General features: G+C 36.1%; 1 protein-coding gene across 3 annotated transcripts in view; it reads right to left on the bottom strand.

The window, feature by feature from the left end:
• Positions 1-3,563: 3,563 nt before the first annotated feature.
• Positions 3,564-13,378, bottom strand: part of TGFBR1 (transforming growth factor beta receptor 1) — a 37,165-nt gene continuing 27,350 nt past the window's right edge. For all 3 annotated transcript variants that reach the window (XM_087947138.1, XM_087947137.1, XM_026678316.2), the window contains 4 exons: positions 10,077-10,233; positions 5,787-5,911; positions 5,574-5,704; positions 3,564-5,346 (listed from right to left, as the gene is read on the bottom strand). In XM_087947138.1, the coding sequence (XP_087803264.1) occupies positions 5,221-5,346; positions 5,574-5,704; positions 5,787-5,911; positions 10,077-10,233 (539 nt within the window). In that variant the 3' untranslated portion in view covers positions 3,564-5,220. The remainder of the gene's footprint in view (positions 5,347-5,573; positions 5,705-5,786; positions 5,912-10,076; positions 10,234-13,378) is intronic.

Here is a 13,378-nt window from a genome sequence, read left to right as displayed (position 1 = left end):
AAGCATGGCCACCAGCAGTACTGCCAATCTCTCCCCCTCCCGCCGTCCCTTTCTGAGTGTGGAGGACCGAAATGGGAAGAAGGGAGGCAGGAAAAGAAGTGGGGAGGGAGGAAGATGAGAAGGAACGAGGAAAAGCAAGTGTTTTGGGGGGGAGGGGGAAACAGCAAAAGCAGTATTCCTTGGCTGGGAAGCGGGCAAAGGCAGAAAGCGAACGTCAGTCTCAGACCCTGCAAATCAGTTCCTGCCATTCACAGGGAAGGAAAAAAAAGGAGAGCCAAAAGCTAAATCCCCAAGGCTGACATCACTTCGGTTGGCAGTTGATCTCACCCGCTGTGGTTTCCCTGCTCGAGTTCAGAAGCAACCACGGGGGGGGGGAGGTGGCTGGGGGGGTCTCCTTGGGTTTTTAAAGTCGCGAGGTTTTTCTTCCTCTTTTTTCTTACTTTGCAGCGTTGCTCTCTAGCTGTGGGAGCATCGTTTCTGGGCTGGGGTTTTTTCCCTTTGGAAGAAAACGGGGTTGGGAGTGGAGGAGCCAGTGACTTGGGCTTGTAAGGGTCCCTTCTCCAACTTTGGATTCGTCTTTTGTGTTTGTGTGTGAGAGGCTTTTTTTCTTCCCCTCTTCTCCCTCTGATTTTTTTCTTGGAAACAAGGGAGATGCAGGGGAGGAGGGTGAGATTGTTCCAAAAAGCGAGATCCCAAAATTAGAAGAACAGCTTTTGAAATCATTAAAAAGTTATAATGCCGACCCTGGGCTGGCGATTTCTCTTTTTCTTTTGGGGAAAAAACAAGCAGTAGGTATCTGAGTGGGCATCCTTGGCTCGTAATAAGGGTCAGCGGGGGGCGGAGGGGCGGGATTGCCCTCTCACCCAGGAAAGGGAAGGGAGGGGGAAGAAGGAAGGAAATGTGAATGAAGGGAGGAAGGAAAGAAGACGGGAATAAGAAGGAAGAAGGAGAGGAAGGAATGAGACTAAAAGAAACTAACTGATGTCTCTAGGTTTGATATGTTTTTAATACCCTTTCTCCACTAAAGTTGTAGTTGCATTGTGTCATTTGTCAAATCCTATAAATCTACAAGAAATCCCTGTGATAAGATCAATGATTATCTCCAAATGTGTATACAAAGGATTACATACCGGTATTAAATTATGGAAGGAGGTGGCAATTTAGAGAGATTACTTGAAGTTTATACAAAAGAATGGGAAAGTGGGTGTGCATTTTTGTTGAAAAAAAAAATCCCAAAACAATGGAAACACTAGCAAAAGGACAACTAATAGAGAAGATGGAATGGAAACTTACACTCTGAGCCTAATCTAAAGAATTTAAACAGGTCTAATCCTCTTTTATGCTTCAAGCTTCCTGTTGCCTTTTCCCAAAGGGAAGCTTTTTGCAAAAGTTAAGAAAAATTCTGCATGAAGTAGAATAATTAATCTTACATAAATATGAGAAATTGTCATCGGATTTAGTGTCTAAATTTATTTCAAAATATTTCAGTATTGCTTACACTGAAAATTCATATAACAGAGTGTCTTGTAAGTCTTAAAAGTAAAACTAAGATGCAAAACATGCTGCAAACATGCAAAGCTGACTGATCAGGAAACAATCAGGATTGGGCTCAAAATATTTTCTTTCCACACAAATCTATTAAACTTAAACTTGAATGACTTCAATCATTTAACTATATTTTGCAGAAAATATAAAATATTTCATGTAAAATATAACTGAAATTCGAATGACATCTATTTCAGCTATACTTTATTTTATAGTGTACAAGCAGCAGATGTCCTTGATGTATTATGTCCATTGCACGTTTCATTTTTAAAAAGTACAACATAACATTTGAACCAGTACTTTGAACCATAAAACTGCTTTGAAAATTCCTCAACAAACTATTAATTCAATGTTTTGTCCTCATTTTTCAGAACTAGAAAATGTAATGGGACAATGTACAAAGTTAATCCATTTACTAATATTTAAACAATAGTTTTCTCAAACAAAACTGTCTAAAATGAAGGACGGAAAAATATCACTGCTTTGTTATTTTCTACTTAATATTAGCACCTTAATAATAATAATCAACAATTTACATTTTCCAATTGTATACTCTTCAAATACATAGTCAAGAATATATAGAGAAATGAAGACTTAGAACTGACATTTGTAGATTCTCAAACTTCATCAATTAATGGCAAGAATGTCTTTACCATTTGGCTCTTGAAAAGCAAAATAAATATATTAACCAAAACTATAAAAAAAACAAAAACGAGCAATTTGGACAAAAAACTGTCAGCCAGCAATAGTGTCTGTTTAATTATGCAGATATTCCTGTTTGTATATGCCCATAAAAACTTGCATTAGGCCATTATGTGGATCCTTCTGTCCAGAATATATTAGGTAGCTTCCAAATAGGAAACTCAACAAAAAAAGCCTATTTTAGCAAGAATTCCAAGTAGCACAATGCTCTGAATTAGAGCTAGCTAAATATCAGCAATGTTGCAGATTGATCAGAATACCATACTTTAAGACAGGCTAAGAGAAACAAAATACCAAAGTTTCATAATATTTTGAGAAACATTAAATATATGTAGAGGTAAATATCTATTTTGTCATGAGGTAATTTAAGATTAAAGCAGTATTTTAAAAATATAAAGATACTTCTGAAGCTCTTTTAAACTAGAATAGGCTAAATGTGAATTCATGGAGCTTGGCTTGCAATTAATTTTTTAGAAACATTTTCATATAGGTTTGTGAAAAATTAAAAGATGGGCAGCAATTTAAATGTTTAGTAAAATTCTTAATTTTTAAGTATTTTATTATTCCTCCAGATCATAATATAAATGAAGATTCATTCATCCAGGCCAAAAATATCTTAAAAGATTAAATCATGGCAACTGGATCAAAGCTTGTTAAAACTGAGATGTTTCGTTACTATCATGTTAACTTCTTCAGTGAAAATGAGAATTTGGATAGGCAGAGTGTTAGTCATTGGAAAGAAATTGAATCAATTAAATAAAGAATAAGATAAGTTGAACTTAATCCAAGTGAGTCTAAACCTAAATTTAAGATTTTTTTGAATTATGGGGTATTGTTCCTTAAAATCATTTTAAAAACATAAAATCCTTAAAATCATAAGATCTGATATGATCAGTATCTATAATTTTAAATATAACTAAACAGTAAAATTACAACCTTATCAAATATCTACTGTGTAAACATTTAGGCTAGCAATGCAACAACAGTAGGAGATAAAAATGTATTTCATATATTTGTATATAAATGAAATAAATTATAAAGATCCAATACTTGTGAAGTATTAGTAGAGGTATAGATACTCTTAAAATCTCTTCAAAGTTAACAATTTTGTAAGTTTTCCACTGTTTTTAATTGAAATTGGCAATCAGTAGAATCTGAAAAGATGACCAAATCTGCATATTATCCTCCAATTACTATGATGAGAAAATTATTTCAGTGTTATCTTTGCCATATAAAATATTTGAATGCTACTTTGGTCTAACTTTGGTCCCTTAAACAAAAGATTATCATCTTTGAAAAGAATCTTATCAAGCTAGTTGTTTAGAGAATTTTATTAGAAAATATGTTTATTTAAGCTGAAGTTAAACAGCTCCTAGGACTCTAAAATATTGACAAAAAGGAACATACTTTTAAGAACTTTCACTGCTGCCATCTGCATTATAGTTTGACCAGGATGAGGATAGAAAAGTCCCCCATCTTCTGTTCAAGTGTATTATGCATTTCCCCCCCAATAGATGACTTCCTTAGGCTAGATGTTTTCTCCTTGGCAAGGTGGAATAGCCATCTCCAATGTGGTACTCCCCATTAAGTCCTCAAGCCAACTTTTAGACCCAGATCTTTAGGCTCTTATGGAATGATAGGGGGCTGAGGACAGATCTTACCCCAAGACAGAGAATGTTCCAAAGAGCACGGAAAGCTCTTCTGGATCCCACCAGCTAGAGTTGTTTGACCAATGGAATCTGCAGTAGGCCTCTGCTGGCACGAGTGGGGTGGGCATGACAGGAAGAGAATGTCTATACTCAAGCTTATTCATTTCTCCAAAGTTCATTATCAGTCAATGAAAGCCAACATTAAGAATTACGCATTGACCAAATCCACATAAACAACTTTAAATCCTAGGAAATTCCTATTTGGCGCATACAAAATTAATCCAGTAAGACTATTACAGAACTACATTTTTCTACATGGATCATCCTCAGAAAAGCATTTAGCAAGGATCAAATTTTAGCAAAGCTGTTTTCATTGCACAGAAAGAACAATGTGAATTTTTTTTCTGACAATATTTAAGAGGATTTATTTTAAGAGGTTAGTGTTCATGCTCTATGTAAAAAACAGTATTTTTACAGGTAAAGCTCTTTTTCAGAGTTCCATATTTAATACTCCTGTTCACTGTGATATATAAAGCATAGGAATATCACAGAATTAATCTATATTTCAGTTCCTATGCTGTAGAGAAAAAGCATTTCATAAAAATAAATTCATGCATGAGTGTGAAATCATCCTATGGCCAATCATTTAATATAACCTGGTTCCATCCTTTAAGTTAGGATTCCCAATTAGCAGGAATTTGGCAAAGCTTCATGGGAAATACAAGAATTTGGTAATATCGAAGTATGTAGAAGCCAGCAGATTGATGAATACAGATTTACTGTCATTTCACAAGGACCAAAGACTATCCTACTGAACTGCACTAAGAAAAGTTAAAAGTGGCACTTATTCACTACAATGATTTTAAAGGCAAGTTATGATCTATTGTAAAAGACAGACATATAATATAAAATATTGCATAAATTGCATGTGTGTTCCAGATAAAATAAGATCATGTAGTAAGTTTCAATGAAAGGCATTCAATAATAATAGCATCTTAATATCAGAACAAAACAATTTAACAATATACAGCGTACCATCATGATATTGTTCCTATTGTCCTTGAGCGCCATACATGGCATACACAAGTTCTACTCTCAAGCTTATTTTTTGTGTTTTGAACATAATAGATTCCAATGTGACCTTCAAAAAAATAATTAAGATTCTGTTTACTCCATCTAGAGAAATCCCGGACTAATAACTGATTATCTTGTATAAAAGGCAGCAATATTTATCTGTTCCCTCAGTGAGGTAGAACAATGTTTAATGTACAAGCCTGGTGCACATATTGGTGTTCAAATATTTTCTTGAACACGATTTCCTAAATCACATTTTTATTCCTTCTTGCTGACTGAGTTGTGACAGAGTTTTCTTTATGCGTAAAGCTGTTAGTCTAGCTGCACCATTGGCATACCAGCATTCTCGCATAATCTTGGCCATTACTCGTAATGCCTGCAAATAAAAGAGAAAATAGCCATTATTTGATATCACATAGCAAAGAATTTTAAGTACATTTATCCATAAATACAAATACAAAATATGAGTCCATAATTTTAAATAGAACTGTCCTGACATTCATATTTCTTTTAATTCAAATTTAAAAATCAAAATATTGATTTTTTAAAACATTGGTTTATTCTTAAAAGTATTCTAAAACTTATCTAAAGAAAAGAATCTACCTCACAACTTTGCCATCTATTTGGAGTATTGGGTCGTAGCTTCTGTTCACAAACAATTCTCCTCATTTCTTCAACTGAAGGATCAGAAGGGACAAGGTCGTAATATGGTAACTGATAATCTTCATGGATTCCTGAGATATATAAACCGATATATAATTTAAGGTTCATTTCTGACCCTGATTGAAGTTAATTTTTTTTGGAGGGGGAACCTACCACCAATTGAACATCGACGAGCTATTTCCCAAAACACTAGACCCATTGCATAAATATCTGCTCTTTTGAAAGATTCAAAATGCTTCATGTTTATCGAATCATCAAGTACCTCAGGAGCCATGTACCTATGAATATAAAGACCAATATGTATTATTTATAAAGCAATGCTGCTTGAACATTATTTAATTTAATTTTTTAAAGGCATAAGCAGCTGTAAGCATTTCTTCAATTCTACAAAGTAACTATCTGAACTTTATACTGTATACTATTACTGGCTACTTCAATGAAATCCACAAAGTTTGCCTTTTAAAGAAACTTTAAATAGCATTGGAAAACTAAACCAGTTATTGCAGACTAAGTTAAGCACAGTAATTCACACTAATATATCACTGATTTTGAAGTGTAATTACTACTAAGTCCACACCACTACTTTTGAAAACTTTGATTTATAAAATCAAAATCTTATTTTATCTATTCAAGACTGCTTTGAGAGTATTAACTCTCAATAGTATATGGCTATTCCCAAATAGCTAAGAAATCACAAACCAGCATTTCTGGCTCACTGTTTAGAATCTGGGACCAAACATTCATTTTCCTTTCTTATATAGGGAGAAATGTATTCTGGCTATCAAAGGATTATAACCTGCCTTTTCTAACTGGGTTAAAAGTTTCAAACTGCCTCATTCCTGTTCATCTCAAGAATGACCCTAATATTTTATAGCTGCCATCGTAGGTGACCCAATTAGTACTGCAGCTGTTCACTTGCAGTGCCTGGACACTGAGGGTTTGGATAGGGCACAACAGGCTTCAGTTGAAAGTAGCTAAAATGGGTTCAAAGGGCTTTGGGACCTGACAGTTTATCATCTTTAGTTCTGAATGGGGTTTTGCTACCTCGGATAGATTCTAGCCCAATAGGGTTTTGCTACCCTCAGATAGATTCTAGGCCCAATCTGTGAGTTCTCCTGGACTCACATCTCCTGTTCAAAGAGCAGGTAGCAATAGAGTCTCAGATTGCCTTTGTTCAACATGATGCACCTTTTTCTGGATCATGAGGTCCTGTGCAGTCACTTATGCTTTGGTCATCTCTCAGTTGGATGACTAGAATGCATTCTATGTGTGGCTACTCCTAAGGAGTATTTAGAACCTATAACTGGTATAGAATGCAACAGCACAAATAGTTCTGGAGGCCCCTCAGGTGGTATATATAACATTGCTGTTGTGTGAGCTGCACTTGATGCTAGTCTATTTTCCGAGTCCAATTTGAGTTGGTTAACACCTCTAAATCCCTTTATGGAATGAATCCAAGGTTACCTGAGATGTCTCATCCCAATGGGATTGGCCTGGAGGGGTCCTGGAAAAGAGTCTACTGTGGCCTGTTCTTTTGTTTTTTAGCCTTTATTTAATAATTTTAATTGTTTTATATTATCTTTTTATAATTCTGTAGGCCGCTCAGTCACTGTGACAGTGAGATGGGCAGCATATAAATTAATTAAATAAATAATAGCTATTTAGAATTGTTGACTATTTGTAAGTTATTGCAAATAATTCCTACCCATCCACGAAGGAGACAGACAGACGGCTGTACATCGTTTTGAACAGTAGCTACTGTAGCACTATTTGAGTTAAGAAAAGCTAAGTATCAGTCAGGTTTGGCTATCTGATGCCACCTAGCAGGGCTACTTCACATATAATATGTTTTAATTATTTCTGTGACTGAATAGAATCTGCTATAAGATTTCTGGAAATACAAAGCATTGAGCAAAATAAACAACAAATAGATTAGAAGAAGTAATTGATTTTCACAATATCAGGTTGCAGATGAAGGTCTTTTTCAGACATGTCTTCCATACAGAAAACTCATTTGTCAGAGAAAACTACACTGGAATTGTATTGTTGCTTATGACTTCATCTGGAAACCAAAATAATACAGTATATTTCAGATAAAAGTATCTATCATTGCCTAAAACAAGGCTCATACATTTAAATGGAAACCTGATTCCTCATTAATATTTACATGAATTTCCAAGATTAAAAGATTACATGTTAATAGGTTACCAAGAATGGTAGAAAAATGTAAGTCCAAAGATTCTTCTCCATTTTATTTATTGCTCTGTGGAGAAGAAGGTCACCTTTCAATTACTTTTGCCTTCACTCTTAAAGAGAAGGCACTGCTCAGCAGTTCTGGGACACTTATTGGAGAAGAATAAAGAAGGAAAGAATGAGGCAAAATATATTGTTTCCTCTCATTTGTAAGAATGCAGTAATGCATTTATCTTTTTAATAACTTGTATTCAATAAGTTAGGATGATAAGCAGAAACTTTCCAATGAGTTCAGACTTATCTATGTGAGACTCCAAATCCACGTTCAATATGAGGCACATTTTTATTATATTAGTTTTCATAATATAGTAGTAACAGAAAGTTTGTGAAATATACAATCAGAATCTTTTTTTTAAAAGATTAGACGTTCTGGTTACAATATAGGTCAGTGGTCACCAACAGGTGGACCGCGGCATACTGGTGGTCCGTGAGAAAATTTTGGTGAGCCACAGAGAAATGTCTGCCCCAAAGAAATTAATCCAGGCTGTGCGGGAAAACAAGGCTGTGCCACCCACATGGCCTGCCCACCCACTGGCTCCCACCCTTTGGTGCAGCCCTTGCCAGCCAGGACGAGGTAATGGTGCTGTTCCAGCAAGAGGGGGCTGGCGGCACAGGTGGGCTGAAGCAGCAATGGAGATGGCCAGAAGATGCAGGAGTGCCACACTACTTGCATTTGTGCAGCACTCCTGCACCTTCCAGCTTGCCTCTCCTGGCCTGGGCTCTTCCTTGGTGGCTGTGGGCTGTAGGGACAGCCCGGGACAGGAAAAGTACCAGCTGGTGGTGGTGGGATGCAATGGGCAAAGCTGCGCTCACCATCCAGTTCAGAGGTCCAGAGTGCCAGAGAAATGCTTGTTGGAAATGCCAACACACGTTTCCAGCGCGCTCTCCTCTGTCCTGAAGTAGGATTGAGTGGGGGAAAGAGAGCAGGGGGAAAGGTAGGAGTGAAGGACCAAATGCCCAGACCAAAGGACTGCCAAGGAAGACAGGCTCCTAATAACCAGCCTATTTGTGCAGGAAAGAGCTCAAGCTTTTCTGGGCTCAACACCCCCTGCTTCGGCCTCCACATTGGGAGGGACCCTTCTCTGCTTGGAAAGGCAGAGAAACCTGGAGCTTAACCTAGGGGGTGTAGAGGCCTAACGAGGGGGGGTGTTGCCTGGTTATTAGGAGCCTGTCTTCCTCGTCAGCCCGGTCCTCCCCCAACTCCAGGCAGCCACACTGGCAAAGGAGGGAGAGGTTTCCTCTGACTTGGGAGATATGAAATGACAGGAGACCAGATTGGGGGGGCCTCTGCTTTTCTTCTGTTTGAGGGGGAGCTGGTTCCTCCCCATCCAGATCTTCCCAGCCTCCAGGCCCCTTTTTCTTCCCAAAGGATGAGAGAGGCCCCTCCTTTCCCTTCGCTCTATCCCAGTTATGATTAAGCATTTACAATTTTGTTATAATTAAATAAGCATTTATATATATATGCATTTGTTTTCTTAAGTTTTCGCGGGTACTTACATGTATGGTATTCAGCTTTGTTCGGGTATTTTCCCACGTCATTCTAGTTGTGCTTTTTAAAGTTGTAGCGTTTGGCAGAATCTCATCTGCCATCATCAGGCTTCTGTATAGTGCTGTATAGTATAATGACTCACAGACGAACACAATACAGAAGCCTGATGATGGCAGATGAGATTCTGCCAAACGCTGCTACAACTTTAAAAGCACAACTACAATGACGCGGGAAAATACCCTAACAAAGCTGAATACCATACATATATGCATTTATATATATATATATATATGTGTGTGTGTGTGTGTGTATATAAATATATATATACATACATACATACATACACACATACATACACACACACACACACACACAATACATACATATATATAAATAAAAATTAATTTTTTAATATTAAATTTATATTTAATATAAAAAATTAAAATTTTATATTAAATATATTATGGTTTTAAAATAATTCGTATTAGTGGTCCTCGCGATTTAAAAGTATGAGTTTGGTGGTCCCTGAGGTCCAAAAGGTTGGCAACCCCTGCTATAGGCCATATTAATGCAAGATTCTAATGGGTTCAACACTTTATTGCTGTAGGAATAACTGTCTTTAACATCTACTCATTATCTTATCTTCAGTTTGGATTATCTTATCTTCTGTTTTTTAACTGATTAAAAAAGTATCAGTTTACCTCTTTGTTCCCACTCTGTGATTTGGTGCAATATCTATTGTATCTGTAGCTGAATCGTGTCTTACTGCCAGACCTAAATCTGCAATGCAACATGTTCCATTTTTCTTTACTAAAATGTTTTTTGATTTCAAGTCTCTATGAGCTATAGCTGGTTTACCTGAAATTAAAACACACAGAAGTACTATTAATATCATCAACCAAATCAAATCAAGGCACAAAAGATGACACTCATAGCATAATAGGGCTGGAAGGGACCCTAGAGTCTTCTAGTCCAACATCCTGCCTATGGATTCTTACTCCATCCCAGATAAATGATTGTCCATTTTTTTTCTTGATAACCTTCAGCAACAAATTATTATTTCCATTGATGGAGCTCAAATTATTCCTCTTTGAACATACTATATAAAAATCTAATTCTCCACATAACAGTCTAATGCTGGGAAAGACTGAAGGAAAAGAGAAGAAGACAATCAGCATTAAGATAGAAGAACTCTGTGGTGCCCCACTGGAAGACCTAAAAGACCATGTAAGGGGAAGTTCATGATGAAGTATAATCTATCTAAACCCTCATTAAAAGTTGATAATGACTTGATGACAATTAAACTAGATTTCCTATTATATGTTAAAATTCAGATTTGTTAAATTCTGACAATATATCAAGATTTATTAAATAAAGATGGACAAGCTTTAAAACAAGGTTTTCAAACTATAAGGTGTACCTCCCTTGAGATGCAGATGGGAATCCAGGAGAGAGATAACTATATTTTAGTTACACTGTTGGAATAAATCTATGTTCTCCAAAGTTTCATTATTATTTCATTGTTCATTTTGATGTTCGGATTTTTAGGCAAGTCTACATTGAAAGGAGATTGATGGTAGGAATTTAGGAATTCCTGCTTTAAAAGAATTAAAATTTAATCAGAATGTTATTATCTGAAAAAAGATAGCACTTCTGCATATTTAAGCACTACAAAAAGAAGTATTTAGGCAATAAGTTCATATTCTCAAAATTTTCCAGTGGTTCTAATAAAAAATCTAAGATTGATGGGATAAAATATAGATGGTCACCTGAGATGATCAACCATTTTTAATCTAATCCAAATAAACCAATATTTTATAACATAAAATGTACAAATAATGATTCCTACACTTAGTTATAAGTTCTTAAAATACAGTATATCGCTATACATGATCACCTGAGTGATGCTGTCTCTGCCCTCTTGCGATGCCTGAAAGTAGTAGGGATCTGGATGGAGGAACAATGGATTTCAACTGGACTCTGGCAAGACCAAGTGGCTTTGGATGCATGGAGCCTCAGGATCCTAATGTTTGTCATCCTTAGATCTGGACAGAATTGCACTACCCTGATCAGACCCAGTTTGCAACTTAGGAGTTCTCTTGGACTTACATCTGGTCAAAGAGCAGGTAGAGGGCAAGACTAGGAAAACTTTAGCACAGCTCCAGTTTCTGAATCAGCTGCAACCTTTCCTGAATTATGATTCCCTGTGCTCAAGCCTTACACATCTCTTGACTGGACTATTTAAATATTCTCTATTTGGGGCAACCCTTGCAAATCCATTCACAAGATTCAATTGGTGCAAAGTGCAGCAACAACAGCAGTCTTTGGGACTCTAGGATGTCTAGGATGTCCCACGTAACACCTCTGCTCTGCAAACTTAACTGGTAATCAGTCTGCTTCTGAGTGCAATTCAACATGCTGTTTTTGACTTTTAAAGCCCTTAAGGACATAGGTACAGGCTACCTGATGAACCAACTCATCCTGCTAGGGCACGCCTGTCCTACATGTGACAGAACAGAGGGCCTACTTCAAATCCCATCAGCCAAAGAGCTCCATCGGTTGGGACCCAAAAGAAGAGCTTTCTCTGCTGCATCATTGCCTTTTGGAACATCTTAACCTCTAAGGTAAAATCTGCCCCCAATCTCCTATCCTTCTGCAAGAACCTAAAACCCTCATTCTGCCAGTTGGACTGGAGTCCAAATGGGGAGAGTGCACTATGGAAGTGACTGCTGGATTGATGGCAGACTCCAACACCAACCCACCCTTGTTTTCTTCTCTACTCATCCATACTTCTTTTATATACATATATAATCTTATAGTTGTATTTCTCATTATGTTCCTTTTCATTGTTCCTTTTTTTTCTTTATTATTTTACTTCTGTTCTGTTTACACTCTTTTCATTTCTTCCTTTTTATTGTTGTAAGCCACCTAAAGTTGCCCCATGGCAAAATAGGCAGCAAAAAAATGTAATAAACAAATAAGGAAGAATCAGTGTGAGATTATAAAAAAAAAAAACTATGCTCAATCATCTGATGTCGTGATTTTTTTAAATGAAGTTATTGTGAATTTCAAATAAAATTAATTTATTGCAGACCAAAGGCTAGATGCAATAAAATACTTCTAAATAACAGAAAAATATTAAGTATAATAAAAAATAATTAAGAGGAGATATAACAAAATAGAGCAGAATAAATACATACAGTATTATAAAAAAATTAAAACTTAATTAATGATGCAGTTGATTGGTCAAAATTGGGTGAATGGGAAGGTATTTTGAGTCTTTTTCAGAAATTAAAAACATTAAGTAGAAAGAACACTCCCTACGCAGATAGGGTTATTGAAGGTCTGCCTAGAATCCTTGTACAGAAAGCAGCAATGTACATCTTGCTTAAGAGTTTCTCTCAAACCCTCTGTAGTTTTATGACATGGACCTAACTGAAGATATAAAAGACTGCTGCAGGCAATGCATCCATTTTGGCTAAAGTGAATGCTTCCAGAATTTCAGAATTGTAATGGATGATAAATAAAAGGCTGGCACAAACCTTTTCAGAAGAATATGATCAATATTGGGATATAACACTTTGCTTAAATTTGTTTGGAGATCTATATGCCAAATTTATTCTTTGAGGGCAGTTGTAACATTATTAAAACCTAATAAGCACAAACTTTCTATATAGAATCCCAGAATCCCATATATGAATTTTATCTAGGGCTTTTAAAAATTATCTCTACATACTAATGGGTCAAATCTATAGGATATAGGATTAACATGAGTCAAATGTAATTAGAAGAAACCATGCTCTACCATTCAACAAGATCATGCCTGTTTCTACATGCAAGATGGCATTTTGGAACTATCCATATATCTCAAATTAATGAATCTAAGAATATTAATCTTTGAAAAGAGTAAATTTAGGAGCCATAAGAAATTTGAGAGACTACCTTTGTTTGGAAAATCTTAATTTTAGCTAAAATAAATATACTAGACTACAGTAGATTTACT

Source organism: Notechis scutatus, chromosome Z (genome assembly GCF_049901735.1).
Source record: "Notechis scutatus isolate UNSWTSFEM ecotype Mainland chromosome Z, rNotScu1.2, whole genome shotgun sequence".
Classification (NCBI taxonomy): domain Eukaryota; kingdom Metazoa; phylum Chordata; class Lepidosauria; order Squamata; family Elapidae; genus Notechis; species Notechis scutatus.
Note: the sequence above shows the minus strand (reverse complement) of the source record. Positions and strands in the feature narration are given on the sequence as shown.